The sequence below is a fragment of the Dermacentor silvarum genome, chromosome 4 (genome assembly GCF_013339745.2).
Source record: "Dermacentor silvarum isolate Dsil-2018 chromosome 4, BIME_Dsil_1.4, whole genome shotgun sequence".
NCBI classification, from domain to species: Eukaryota; Metazoa; Arthropoda; class Arachnida; order Ixodida; family Ixodidae; genus Dermacentor; species Dermacentor silvarum.
In genome coordinates this window covers 70,889,053-70,903,535 of record NC_051157.2, presented here as the reverse complement: position 1 = coordinate 70,903,535, position 14,483 = coordinate 70,889,053, and the positions used below count along the sequence as shown (strand labels likewise).

At 44.3% G+C, this 14,483-nt stretch overlaps 1 protein-coding gene across 9 annotated transcripts in view; it reads right to left on the bottom strand.

Moving 5' to 3' along the window:
* The window catches only part of LOC119450204 (transcriptional regulator ATRX-like), a 127,975-nt gene that overhangs the window by 28,239 nt on the left and 85,253 nt on the right, over positions 1 to 14,483 (bottom strand). For 7 of the 9 annotated variants that reach the window (XM_049665712.1, XM_049665714.1, XM_049665715.1 and 4 more), the window contains 4 exons: positions 10,399 to 10,563; positions 4,916 to 5,071; positions 2,527 to 2,661; positions 870 to 1,064 (listed from right to left, as the gene is read on the bottom strand). In XM_049665712.1, coding sequence (XP_049521669.1) covers positions 870 to 1,064; positions 2,527 to 2,661; positions 4,916 to 5,071; positions 10,399 to 10,563 — 651 coding nt within the window. The remainder of the gene's footprint in view (positions 1 to 869; positions 1,065 to 2,526; positions 2,662 to 4,915; positions 5,072 to 10,398; positions 10,564 to 14,483) is intronic. The other 2 variants (XM_049665710.1, XM_049665716.1) reach the window with 2 other exon arrangements.

Below are 14,483 nucleotides of genomic sequence, written 5' to 3'. Positions count from 1 at the left end.
AATACGTATTTATATAAAAACGTTGAGAGGCGAGAAGGTGGCAAAGACTTCCGACACTGCTCGACAAGTGTCCCGTTCTGATCTCGTCGAAAACCTCCGAGCTACTGCCAGAGGCACCGGCAACAGTCACCAAAGCCGCGTGTGTTTGGTGCGAACTCGGGCAAAACGCCGACGGCGTCAACAACAGTTCTGCGCGTTGCGGGTGCTGCTACATGTCCAAGTTTATACAGCTGATAAAAATACTATCCTTACTCTGTATAGCTCTCTACTAATTTGCTATCGCAATTGATGCTTCACCTTTCGGGTGAAACTGCGACATTTTTTTCTTGTGCTACCATGACTCACAAGGTCAATTTCCCTCATTTTTTTTCCGTGAGCACCTGTGCATTCATTACTGTTTTTTTATACAGTTGTTTCGTTCACACCTTAGTTGTAAGTGCCCATCACTATCTATTTCTTTGTACTGTGCCTTGCATTGCACTTCCATCACAGAATTAAAACTTCCATCACACAACGTTACCCGAGATCAGATAAGAACATCACTTAATAACTCAGATATGACTAATCAGTCAAACAAGTGTTCTCCGAGACATGGTAACGAGATGCTGGTGTTCCAAGGCACAAGCTGCCACACACTGTGTTAATGGATGTCGTGAAGTTTAAGCAAAGCTTGAAGCAGAAAATTTACCTCCAAACACAGTTCTACCATCATGTTGCAGGAACTAACTGTGGTAAAAAAGAGCATGGAATGTTTATTCGCTCGTTTGTTTATTAGCTGTCGGTAACAAATGTTCTTCACCTTTCAGCATATTGTTACGGGAGATTTAATTCCATCAAACAGTTTTTAGTAACTGAAAAAATGGCCTCACCTGCTGCAGTGTTTGTGGCTGCTGGTGCTTGTTCAACTTTAGGTGCTGCAAGTACATTGGTGTTGTTCGAATCAACAAATCTGTGTGTCATCATTTGTAGGTTGGTCACTGTACTTGATGTTGCTGTCACTGATGTTGTTGAGGCTGCTGCTACTGCTCCTACTGCTGCTGAAGCACCTGCTGTTGGCGCTGCTGCTGATGCAGACAATGAGAAATAGAAATGGCATAAGTACCTCCCATGTGCAGCTCCAAGTGCAGGACCAACAATGTGTTAGAAAGACATTTGGTGTGCTTGCCACCGTACTGTATTTCTGGCTCATGTATCACAGAAGTTTTTCTTTTTCATATTTTCTAATTTAATAAGAATTGCTTGGCAGTTGGACGTAGTGGCAAAACAGAACTCTAAATGCCAAAGAGTTTTACTGCTGCAAGATATGTGGCTTTTTCAATGCGTACCATAGTCGTGAAACAGTTTTCGACCACCACATGTTTTGACCTGCAGGATTGTTCAGACGTTCCTGTGGCACCACCACCACCTCCACAGAATGAATGCACAACGGTGACTGAAATTTCATATCTCAGATGACATCTCAATCAATTTTTCAGACATGATCCACGGACATCAAGTCGTAAGAATGGCAGCCATTAACAACACTGGCAGCTTTCAGGTTGGCCCCTGCACTGTCGCCTGCATTGGTGAAGCAGTTCCTGTGCTTTCTGAGTGCCAGACAGATGCTGTAAAGATCTGCATCGACTCGGCCCCAAACTTAACTTTGGTCATGGACAATACACAAAAGAGCAATTGTTAGGCCTTAAGACCTAGGCAATGTGGCCGTGAAGAAAATTGCCTGCTGGCCAGAATGGTGATAGACAGCAAGCCATCGTGGAAGGCTTGCCGCGAACGTTTTTACACAAGTGGCTTATTGGTGATCAGGCCTCAGATTACGCGCATAAGCTATTCTGGCAGCTACGGAAGCAACATTCAGGTCCACGGGTGACCAGCCGGTCACTACCCTGCATCTGCCATATACATACATCAGTGCACCTACTGCACAAAATGGCAAATGCTCCTAACTTAAATTTCACAACAAAGCCTAAAGTGTCATTATTACACAATGAAGGTCACAAGTGGATATTGACACAATTTGAAAATATAACAACTGCACTCGCACATACACCCGTGCGCAAAAGTATGCGGACCACAGGCTCGTAAAAAAAGCTTAATTTATTCATATTTCAGACACACAAACTGATATTGACATGTGCACTAGAAAGTTTGCAATGCCAAGTTTGGACTGCAGTCCTTAATTTAAGTTACATTCATAGGCAGAGAAGAAAGTCGGCTTTATTGCAGAATCCCTGGTCCGTACACTTTTGATCAGAAAAGTACATATGATGATGATGGTGCTGCCATGGTAGAAGTTTAAAACACAAGTGACGTAATGACAACTCGGTACTGTGAACATGTCCTGAACTGGAACTAAACATCAAAAAAATCAAACCAAACATCGCATTGCATCTAAATGTTTTTGTTACTGTTACATATCAGTCCTATGGTGCATGTGGCAGAACTCACTGTGCCCCCAAAAAGCTTTGTTTATTATAATTTTATACAAGCCAAGAGAATAATTCATGTCAACTGCAGAGCAAGCCTCACCTACTGCCCTGTTCACAGGAACTGGTACTTGCACTTGTATCACTCGTGTTGGAAAATGAAGGTTGGTTCCTGTTCCCATGGCTGTTGGCGCTAGAACTGTTGGTGTGCAAGTGCAAACATGCGTAGGTGCTGATCCTGACATAAAAAGCGAGGCATACATTGTGATTAGTTTACGAAAAGCAAGAAAGAAACAGATGGGTCAGGCACAGTAGTTATCCCAATGCATTCTCAAACAATGCACCAACCTGATGCATTCATAAGCAAGGAATAACTTGCAACAAACCCTCTCCTGCACACATGTGCACATGCGCAGTTTGTTTGTTTCTTCTGCTGATTTGGTCAAGTCCACAAGCGTGGGCACAAGATTAAAGGTAAGCTTCATTTTTGCAGACAGTAAGTGCTGCAATGCAAGGTATAAGAAATATATATAACCATGTAGTTATATTTAGGGTGCAGGCAAAAAGAGTGGCAAAAATTAGGGGTGTGCAAATACTCAAATATTCAATTTTGAATCGAATAGTGATTGGTCGGATATTTCAATTAAGTGGTCAGTGCCTTGATGCATGCAGTAACCCTATGGCGTGCAATATCTACAGTGAAATCTCGATGATATGAATCTCACGGGGTCACGAAAAATATTCGTATTAGCCGAAATTCGTATCATCGAAACACAATTAAAACTAGCTAAATTAAAGAGTCGGAGGTGAACTCACTAAGGCACGCGCACGTAAAAAGCATTTACAGTATGGATCACTTATAACGTAACTGTTTATAGTGCAGAAGTGGCTACAACGCGGCCTTTTCCGACTCCCGTTTACCCTCCCATAGAACTCCATGTATACGCATACCACTTACAGTGCAGCCGCGTGAGATGAAATACCAGTTATAATGCGGCTTCCGCTAGAAAATCTCGCCGACAAGGGTGGTAGCGAGCACGCTTCTCAACGAGGTGCGCCCACCAACGGGAGAGGAGATCAACGAAGGTGATGCGGAGGAGGAGCATGAGACATGGAGCATGAGTCCAAGGGCGATAAAATCGTCACCGCGCACCGTATGTACGAGTGAAAGCGCGCCTATCGCGCGGGGGACGCGCGCCTTCACGCACGGAGAGCGAACGCACAGCGGAGAGCAAACGCGACTTCTGTCACGGCCAGGTGCGCCAGTCGAGCCCGGCCCTGCTTCCGTCGCGCAAAAGGCCGGGAGGGGGGGGGATAGACCGCACGAACCTTCGATCGCTGCGGCGGCCGCGCGCAAAAGCAAGAAAAGCGCCACCGCGTCAAACTCTTCGCGCCCAGTCGCGGCCTCCGCGCTGTCCGGCGCCGCATCCGCGCCTCCGCACCAAAAGGGAAAGGGAGAAAGCGCGTGACTGCGCGCTGTTCTTTTTCGCGGCCGTTGGTGGGGCGCCGTTTTTATTCGTATCAACCGACGCGGGTCGAAAATCGATTCGTAACAACCGTTCTCTAGCACGTTGCAAAGTAATGGGGCTCAGCCGGGACCACAGAAAAATTCGTATCATCCGGAAATTCGTATTAGCCGTGATCGTATCATCGAGATTCCACTGTATTAGTACAAGGTTCATTCAGGTCAAGCGGACCGATCAAAACGATTAATGCAATGTGGACAGAGGATAACAAAAGCTGTGCGTATGGAACGCATAAGAGCATGTGCGAAAGTTGGGCCGATTAGTCACCAAAGGCACGCTGATCGTATCGGATATGCGTGATGTGTTCACGCACACAGATACACACAGTTCGTAGCTTTCTGCCCACACGCGAGCAGACAGACAAACTTGGCACGCGTGCTCACGGTAGTTGCCAGCTGGTTGACCGCACACTCAAACGCCACTTCAACAGCCATGAATCTAACACGCGCGAACTTGGCGTGGGCCTCCCGATTTGAGAACCTACGACAGGCGACAAACAACACCGAACCCAATAGTGAAAAAGCGGCCACTCTTCACTGCAGGCACCGACCGCGGTCAACCCGTGTGTTGCCAATGAGCACAGGGAGCAGTGCCGAGACTCGGATGCGCAGTCCGTGCGTTTGTCTGCTGCGAAGATTGGCCTTAACAAGGTGACAGTAACCCAAAGAAACCACCTGCCATAAAGACGAAAAGACCCTCCTATTCTCCGGAAGTAAACTAGAAAACTGGGTGTCTGACAAAGCAAAAAATTTGACAACCACTACATTAATGCATTCTCTGAAGTTCAAATAAGACTCAGCATAAAGAACAAGTGAAGTAAGAACACTATGTCATGTTAATTCTGCTCGTGCAGACCCCTCTCCATCATTCGCCTATGAGATAGATATCTTCAATAAGTATCCTTCAAATTTTTCATTTTATTTAGTACAATCAAAAATCTTTTGGTGATCACACTGCTAGACTCACCTGCAACAGTATTCAAAGGCACCGTTACTGGTACCTGCACTACTCTTGGTGCGTTGAAAGCTGTCATGGTTCTTCTGTCGATGATTCTGGGTGCCATCATAAGTAGGCTATTTGGCATCGTCGATGATGCCACAGCTGTTTTTGCAGAGGTTGTTGCTGTTTGCAGAAATCAGAAACAGTTTTGAACAGAACCTCTCATGCATTGCTACACATATGCAAATTGTGCTTTATTTTTAAGACACATTAGGCAAAGTGTGTAGCATTTAGCATACTGCAGGCAGGCACAGAGAATCTGCAGTATTTCAGTTAGTTCATGGCATTTCTGTACGTTATGGTGCATGTTAAAGGCCAGCTGCAATAAAATTTTGGGCAATGTAAAAAGCGTAATTTCAGATAGTACAGGTACAGAGAAGCCTCTACGCAAAATTTTACATACAAGTGGATGAAGCATGAAAAGGCAGCAGAAACAGATGTTTTTGACACCAAAAGTGCAAAAAGGAAAAACACCGCCATTACTACTGGCCAGAAGTGACGCATGACCCAAACGTTGAAAACCAGCGTGGCTCCTTGGCATAAATTCTGAGATTATGCAGCATCCGCGGCTGCCTGTCACGCACTGAAATATCTCAGAGGCGATGTGCTCTGATTTATGTCATATCCGTTAATCACCAGTTGGCCGCATCATCTGCTTAATGCTATTTAAAGGCCACTGATAAAAAAATTTAACAATTATTAACCCTACTGCTTTGTCAAGTTTGCTTCAATAGTATATACTACTCATTTATAAAGAATTTAGCACCAAATGAAATTTCACTGCAATTGGCCTTTAATTCAACCAACCGGTCCTACTGTCCCATTAGATTTCAATGTGCATTACAGAACCTGAAAGGGTCAAAATTAATTTTGAGTTTTCTACTGAGGCACCCTTGTAGCATGGGCATGAGATTTTGACGTTTTGAGGGTCACATTTTCTTACTTCCAAACACACTCACCTGCGCACGTATTCTGCAGCAAGTGCCACTAAGCGTTGCCATGTGACAGCCTGTGAATGACACTACTGGCAAAGTGCACTCGCTCAAAATAACACTAAATTTGCCCATGTCACAGGGGTATAAGGCAAAGGGCGTGGGTTACTTCCAGGCTAAAGATTTTTGAAAAAGATACTTTGGTTTACATTCGAATAAACATGGTTGTCAACCCTCGAATATAGCAAGCATGGATATAATGAAATAAATGTAAAAATTTTTTCGTAAATATCAGCGTGTCACAAATACAGTCGAACAAGCTTATAAACAATATCAAAGCGTCTGGAACATTCCATTGTTACAACCGATAATTGTTATAACCAGGTTGCACGAAAAGACAGAACAGAGAGGGGACAGACAGTACTGTCAAACCAACTTATAACATTACTGGATTTAACAATACTCAGATGTAACAATGAGCAGCAGTGGCACCGTGAACTTTTGTTTGTGTTCTATGGTAAAAAATTCCCCTTACTAAAATGTTCCCATGCAGTGTTATTGGTTATAACAAATTTGGCTACTAGGTGTCTGCGTCAGGAAAAAAAAAAAAAAGGAACACAAGATCCTGGAAAAAAAAAATGAACACTGTCCCCAATCTGAAAAACAATTCGACTGCGCCGAGCAAGGGTGGCCGTCTGCACAGTCGACTCGTGCTTCGGAACTGGGGAAGGGAGGCAGGAGGGAGACGTGCGATGCTAGCGATTTAATTGTTATACAGTCGAACCTCGATAGAACGAAGGTTTACTTGCAGCGAAAAACTTAGTTACATCACGAATTTCGTTAATTCAAGGTTTTAAAGATTCAGCATTATAACCAACTTCACAAATTCCCAGAGCATTCCTGGTGGATAGTATTAAGCATTTGTAAGCAAATCGCAAGAAGGCCGGACCATAATAACGCAGTTATGAGCGCCAGCGCGTGCGGTGCTGATTGCGCTGAGAGGAATGCATCGGCGTGGCTCACGGCGTTCGAGATTTGCGTGTGTTGCATTGTGCTGCGCCAATATCTTGGATGCCATGGCTGACCACGCTTATTGTCCACAGCCGGCGTCCACAAATTAAAAATAAAAGTGTAAGAAGATACGAATATTCGTCCTGAGCAATAAATAAATAAATAAATAATAAATAAAGTCACAGCAAAGAGACAACTACGTGAAGGTTCATAGTTTTATCCGTGTCACGCGCTCAGGAAAACATTAGCAGATTTCACTCGATGACCACAAACTAGCTGTCACATTGCGAGCGCTTCGCCCTGCGACTGCCAACACTAGACACAAAAACGCAATGCACATCAAGTCACCACATGTCTCTGCTCGCACTTTGCGCTTGCCGTGGAGAGATTACCTCCAAGATATGACGCATGGCCTTCACATGGACGCGTACGCTAGGAGGAGTAGGCTAATAAGCACGCGTTCCTGCCTGCCTGCGCGCTTTGACGGCACTTTTTCTGCTAAAACGTTTCATGCAGAAGGGCGCTTGAAATAACATTTGCATCGGCCAACGTTTGTATAGTTTTTTGCTACCTTTACTAGCTATACAGGCTCTAAGTACATGCTTAAAGCGGCCGAAAACTTTGTTAAATCGAAACTGTGTCACGAAATTACTTAGTTAAATCGCAATAAAAAATACACAGTCTTCACTGCAAGCAAGAACTGAAAATGAAAATGTTTTCAAATAGTAGCTTCGATTATTGAGCTAAACAATTTTCACTTCGAAGAAAAATTTGATACAGTATAGACCACTTATAACGTAACCGCTTATAGTGCAGGACCAGATATAGTGCGGTCTTTTCAGACTCCCGTTAATTTTCCCATAGCACTCCATGTATACACGTATCGCTTATAGTGCAGCTGCGGCAAACGAAATACCGGTTACAGTGCGGCTGCCTGTATCAGTCAACGGAGACGGCGAACGCTCCCCTCAAACGGGCGCCCCAAGGAGTGCTCGAGGAAGAAAGAGAGACAAAGTGGAGGAGAAGGGCACGTGGTGCGAACGAACAGCCAGTGAGGCTGAAACCAGAATCTTGAATGCGAGTCGTGAAATATCACAGCGCGCATAGCGTGCGAGGGCCACGAAACTGCTAACGCCGGCCAACGCGCGCTTCACGATAACGGCAGTAAACGAAACTTCAGGGAGCGGGCGGCGCCGGCACAGCACGGCGAAGGGCGCACGCGGAGACCGTGGAATGTGAGGGAGGAGGGCGACAGGGAAGCGGATTTCGCCTCGGCAACTCCGCCGCTTCGGTGGCTCCCCTCGCCCTCCCTCGTAGCTCCCTCACTTTCGACTGTCACCGTGCGCGCCCGCCGCCTTGCAGGCGTTGCCGCTCCAGCCGGCCTGGCGCCAGCTCCCCGAAGTTTCGTTTTCTGCCGTTATCAGGAAGCAGGTGTTTGCCGGCGGGGGAAGTTTCGTTGGCCGACCTGGGACAGCGCCACTGCTTCCCTCTGTGCCGTAGCCGCAGCGCTGCGTGCAAGGTCAACACGTGACTAGAAAGTAGAGGAAGCATAAAGGAGAAAGAAGGGTTCACTGCCATTTTCTATGCGTGGCTACGGTAGCGTGGCTGAGACGGCGGCACGTACATGCATGTTCCGGCGCAACGCAGAATCGGCGACCTTGCCATTTGAGAGAGGATGAAATTTCCAGCGCGTTCTTTTTTTTTTTTGGTTTGTTTTTGTTCGCGTGCGACATTGAGGGGTCTCTCCTAAGCTTTTACTTCATGGCGCTTCCGGAGTAATGCTAAGGTCCCTTTTCAAAGCGCATGAGCGGCGAAAACGCCAATCTCGGCTACTTTTTGCTAACAGCGTATATTCATTTCATGAACCTCATAGAGATTCATGGTAGGGACATTAAGTAACGCTGGTCGGAGGCGCCGCCGTGTGAATTATTTCAAATTAACGAGATTCGACTGTAAATTGAATGCAAATGTTCTAGCCGCATTCCTCGACTCGCATACGCATGGCGGCTCGGTGCATATGTTTTGCATATGTGCGGGCCTTGAAAATTGTTGCTTTGGTTATAGAGCGGTACCGCTTATAGTGCGGATATTTGCGACTCCGGCGGCTTACGTTATAAGCGGTCTACACTGTATTCAGCTTTTCGAAGTGTAATGATCGGTTTTCTATATTAAGCTTTGCCGCAATACAGGTGAGAGTGTAAAGAGTGCTGTGCTGTTCCCCCATGCCGTGTTTTTCAAGCTTTCCCACACAAAAATAAATCTGCGACTGGTAGTTAGGTTGTTGAACTGAAAAGTGCTGCTCTATACTGAAAAATAAACATATTATTTGCATTCCTGCTGCGTTAATTGCTGTAGAGTATTATATAACGAAGATGTCAATGACAGTTTGTGCAAAGAGCGTGCAGGGCAAGAATAATCAGTATGGAAGGCCACGCAGCACATGTGATATTTGGTAGCCAATGGGTTAATCTCTTATCAGCAGGCATGTGCGAATAGTGAAATTTCAGTTCAAAGTGAATAGTGATTTCAGGACGAATATTTTGGAATTTAATGTCAAATAGCTGTTGTGCCAAGAAGTGGCTGCAAACTCTTATGCATAGGAACTGCTGCATATTGGAATTACTTGTTCTGTGGAAGAATGAGGTCATAATTTAGTGCAGTAAAACTCGTTAACTAAATTTCAAAGATACACAGAGATTAATGAATAGCAAAGCATGATGCAACTGCCTTTCTGCATGTTTCCTTAATAACGCCAAATGAGTAAAACAGTGCACAAATTGAAAATGTTTACTACAGCAATGTATAGAGGAAGCTTAAACAAAAAATAGTGCACTTTTGGTATGCTTCATCACATAGCACAGCTGTATTGCGGCAAAGCTGAATATAGAAAACCGATCAATAGACTTCGAAATGTCAAATATAAAATTTTCTTCAAAGTGAAAATCGAATAGCACAATATTCGAAACTATTATTTGAAAACTTCAATATTTGCACAACATTACTTATCGATAAAGATCGGCTACACTGTATTCTAAAGAAGCCAAAGTCTGAATTTTGAAAGTTTCAAGAATTTTTACAGCGTCACGACAGCCAAAATGCGAAGAAATATTTTTAAATCGATGGCGTCATACTGACGTACCAGTGCTGCGGTTTCAGCATGAAATTCAAAAAATTTATCTTTGAGCTTCATTTTCTCCTCTAACAATCAGCCTATTGCTGTGAAATTAACAAAAATGAAGTTCTGAATTAATACTTTATCAGTCTAAACTGATTCAGTGTTTATCTTTAGTGTCCCTTTAACACATTTGGTCAAATTAAAGTAAAATTTGAGGCGAAAACTTTGAATTATGTCAGCACAGTTCAGCAAGAAAACAAAAACGTGGCATGTCGAATGTTTTGTTTGGTTGTCACTTAGCCATCTGTAAGCACTGTTCTTTTACCTTTCCATTTTTAATTTAAATGCATCACATGACCTTTTTTAAAAAAAATAGCAGGCGGAGGCCTCACCTGCAGTAGGGTTCATAGCTGCTGGTACTTGTATTATTGTTGGAACTCGAAGTTGTTTCACTGCACATGCATCGAGGTACGTCTGCGATATCAGCTGCAGGTTGGCTGCTCTTGCTGTTGCTGACGCCGCCATCGATTCTGATGGGTTCCTTCGCAATGGTTCACCTTGTGGAAGCAGAGAATAAAGAACACCTTGCATCACACCCTCTCATAGCACGTGGCTATAAATAAACAGTAAAATTATTTTTAAAGTCATCTGTCTAGATGTGCAACACCTGTGCACAACACAATGTGTCCAGAAATGTCTACAAGTTACGCAAACATTGTTGCGTTACACAGCCTTTACTGCTACAGTTAAACCTCGAGATAACGAAATTGACAAATTCCCTAAAAACTTCATTATAAAGAGGATTTTGTTATATGCAGGTTCGGCACGAAAATTCCAAAAAGAAATGCTTACCGTATTTACTCGATTCTAACGCGTCGTCAATTGTAACGCGCACCCGTTTTCCGTGACCAAAAGAGAGGGAAAAACAATCTTTAGAGTACCGCGCACCTGATGCTTTCATACATAAATGCAACTGTCGCTCAAGATTCACTCCCAATACACTAAAGTTGCGATGAACAAAAAAAGTCCCAGTTCCGCCCGAAAGGCGAAGCATCGATTGCGACAGCAAATTAGCAGACAGCTATACGAACTAAGGATAGTAGTTTTATCGGCTGTATAAACTTGTAAACATTTGCTGTTTAACTAAATTGGTAGACTAATGCCTAAGCACACATACTACAGCACATGGTCGAAGCTACAGGAGCTAGGCTCGAAGTGTGTAGGAGACGGCCATATTGAAATGCCGATGGCGATATGGTAGCGCAAATTTAGGGTCAATTTAGGCAAATTTAGGCAATTTTTGGACCTGTTTTATCGGAAAAAAAGTGCACGTTAGATTCGAGTAAATACAGTAAGCAAAAGGGTAACAGACGGCAGAGCTCACCCAAAACATTTATTTCGCAGTAAAAAACCGCGTGATTTTGCTTTGTTGTTTGTTCATGATGGACGGCAGCACTGACCGTTCGTACGACATCATTGAACACAATGCTGCTCCGTCATCGTTTACTGTGCAGAGACTTGCGCAGTAACCAAAAGTGGCATTGCCAGCGCTTAAAAAAATTTTTTTTTTTTCTTCGGCAACATCAACTGGAAAAGAAGAGTGCCGGCTTGGTGGGTTAGGCCAGCTGCAGCAAGCGGCGGGATCAGGTTTGAATGAAGGGAAGGGGAAAGGTCACGCCCGTAGCAGCAAGATCACCGGGTCGAGGGATGCAGGCCCGCCTCGCGCACGCTCGCACACACGCACACGTGCGCTCGCTCTCACCTCGAAGTCACCGTGAATTTGAGCGCGCCAAGCGCGCCGCCGCCACTTCGCATTTCGTCGCGGCGGAGAAGGTGCTTCCGGTTGCTGCTTGCACAAAAATGACAAAATTTGGGGCGAAATCTCTAGGTTGTTGGCGGGGAAAACTTGTTATTTCGAGGGGGTCTCCCGCTGCCACTTCGTTACGTAGAGGTCTCAAATACATGTGCTTCTATGGAGTAACGGCGGGGAATAGAAAAACTTTGTTACATCCAGGAACTCGTTATATGGTGGTTCGTTATAAGCAGGTTTAACTGTATTACTGCAGCCAAGATGCAAGGCTTCTCAAGAAGTATTAACAAATATGCAAGCCACAATGCAGACTATAACAACATTAAAGCTGTAATTATGAGCTTCTGTGCAAGTCTAACAATCCAATAACAACTTGCACTTAGCAGCTGAATGCCATAGTCAGCGACATAGTCACCGGCCATTTCAAGACAGCCATCTACAATTAATTCTTTTCTTCAATGAAAAGAATGTGATCCACAATTTATTGTGCATTTGTGTGCGCACTCTGGGAGATACAATGACAGGGATATGGGTCAGGAGAGGAACTTCAAAGAAAGATGTGAAAATGCTCCCAATGTGAAGCAAAGCAGCTAACTGTCTTTAGCCACTGTCAACTTGGTGCATATAGGCCAAAGGAAAATACTACACAATTGCATATTCAAAATCTGTTAAGGCGTCCCTTGTGTTCACATTGTGTTCAGGGACAGAATCACGAGCCTAAGAGAGACTCTGTAGTGACATGTACTGCCAATGTACACAAGGGAGTATATGCACCATGGGACTACAGACCACTGTGAATGACCTAAAGATACACTAAACAAAAAGCTTTATTTAATCTACATATTTAGACTACGCTCCTGAAATTGCAAATACTAGATCAGTCTTACAGTCAGCAGAGACACAAGCTAATAAGCAACCCAAAAATAGATTATGGATGATGGCATCAACTTGAAATTCCTGCACTAGCTTCCCATGACATTGCAGGTTTTCGCATATTCTTTTCAAGACTAATTAATATCTATAACAGTAAAAAAAAAAACGATATCATATAATCTCAAGTAAGGGCTGCAATTGTGCATGGGCAGCACCTACAACTTGGCATCAAAAGTTACAGAAAAAAAAATCCAAATGAGAAGCTATCACGTTTGGTGCGCTGATATCATGTTTGGTGCGCACATCAGTGAATTTTCGCTTGCCTCTGCTAGAAGGCAAGAGCTGGGCTTTGACCTCTGATGTTCGAGGCTCGGCAGCGAGGCAGCGGCCACAACCGATTCAACTGTGTTGCTCCAAGGCAGCGCGCAAGCACGCAGCCGGTAACTTATGCACACCCAGGATCTTGTGCACACCCTGACTCTCACCATCTAGTAGTGCCACAGAGAAGCATGCAACGCAAGAAAATTCGCCAATGTGCGCGCGCGGCATCGGGAGCATTGAACGCGATTGCTTCTCCATTGTAAATTTTTTTTTCCCAAAAAATTTTGGGCAGTTAAGTTAGGGGTGCAGTCCTTTTACACGGGTGTGGCCCTTACACGAGTCTATATGGTATTTGAAAATGTGATGATTCAAAGCGGTATTTCCTGCAGTATTTATTTATTTCAGGATTCTACATTCACGCTGCAGGGCATTGTTGCAGAGGGGTTCCTTACAAAAACATATATATACATATATACCATATTTAGTCGCATAATGAATGCACGTTTCTGCCTAAAAAATATGCACAAAGTTGAGGGGTGCATTCATTATGCTGGGTAAAATTTTCAGCGACTTTTTTTCCGCAGACACCTCTAAAAATTTTGCAGTGCCCGAACGGCGGACCATCGATTACGATAGCAAATGCGTAGACAGCTTTACAAAGTAAGGATAGTAGTTTTATAGGTAGTATAAACTCTGAAACATTCGCTTACTAAGTAAATTCGCTTATTATGCGCACACAGGCAAACGTGAACACATCACACTTGATGACAGCAGACACTCGCTGTCAAAACGCTGGTGTGAAGAAGCGAGGTAGCAGCGAGCGAAGTGACCTTCATGCTGTGTACCGCTTCAACGCAAACTGAGCTGCGGGAACGGAGCAAGCACAAAGGTATGAGTCGCCGTCGCACCTAGGCCTAGCCCCCGACGCAGATCGCTTTCAAGGTAGGGCGCGCGCGGCCACGCAGTGCGCAGTTGCTGCCAGAGTAAAACGCCACAAACCATCCAAATAATCGGGAGTCCGAAATACCGGATTCACTAGAAAATAAGCAATTTTATTTCACGAGAGGATAAAAAATGCAAGAATTATTTTCGTATTGTCTCTTTCAGGAATACCCATGGGAATACTTTTGGGGGACTAGGCTGGCCACATAGTAAAACAGAAATTTTGGGTATGTGCCCGGTGTGCCAACCCCTGGTTACGCCGCTGGTGCCAAGTACGCTATCTGTTGCAGGACTGTTCAAATAATCAAGCATGTCCGAATTATCAGTGTCCGCATTATCAGCTGGCGATTGTATATGAAACCAGTAAAACTGGACGACAACAGACATGGATGAAAGGCGCGACATGTCTAGGATGGACAAAGAAATATCCTCAATGCATATACTAATAATGTCTTTAACAAAGGCTTGCAAGATAAGGTAAAGCATTACACCTCCTGCAGAGCATGCCCTTGTGCACTACTTTTGTACTTT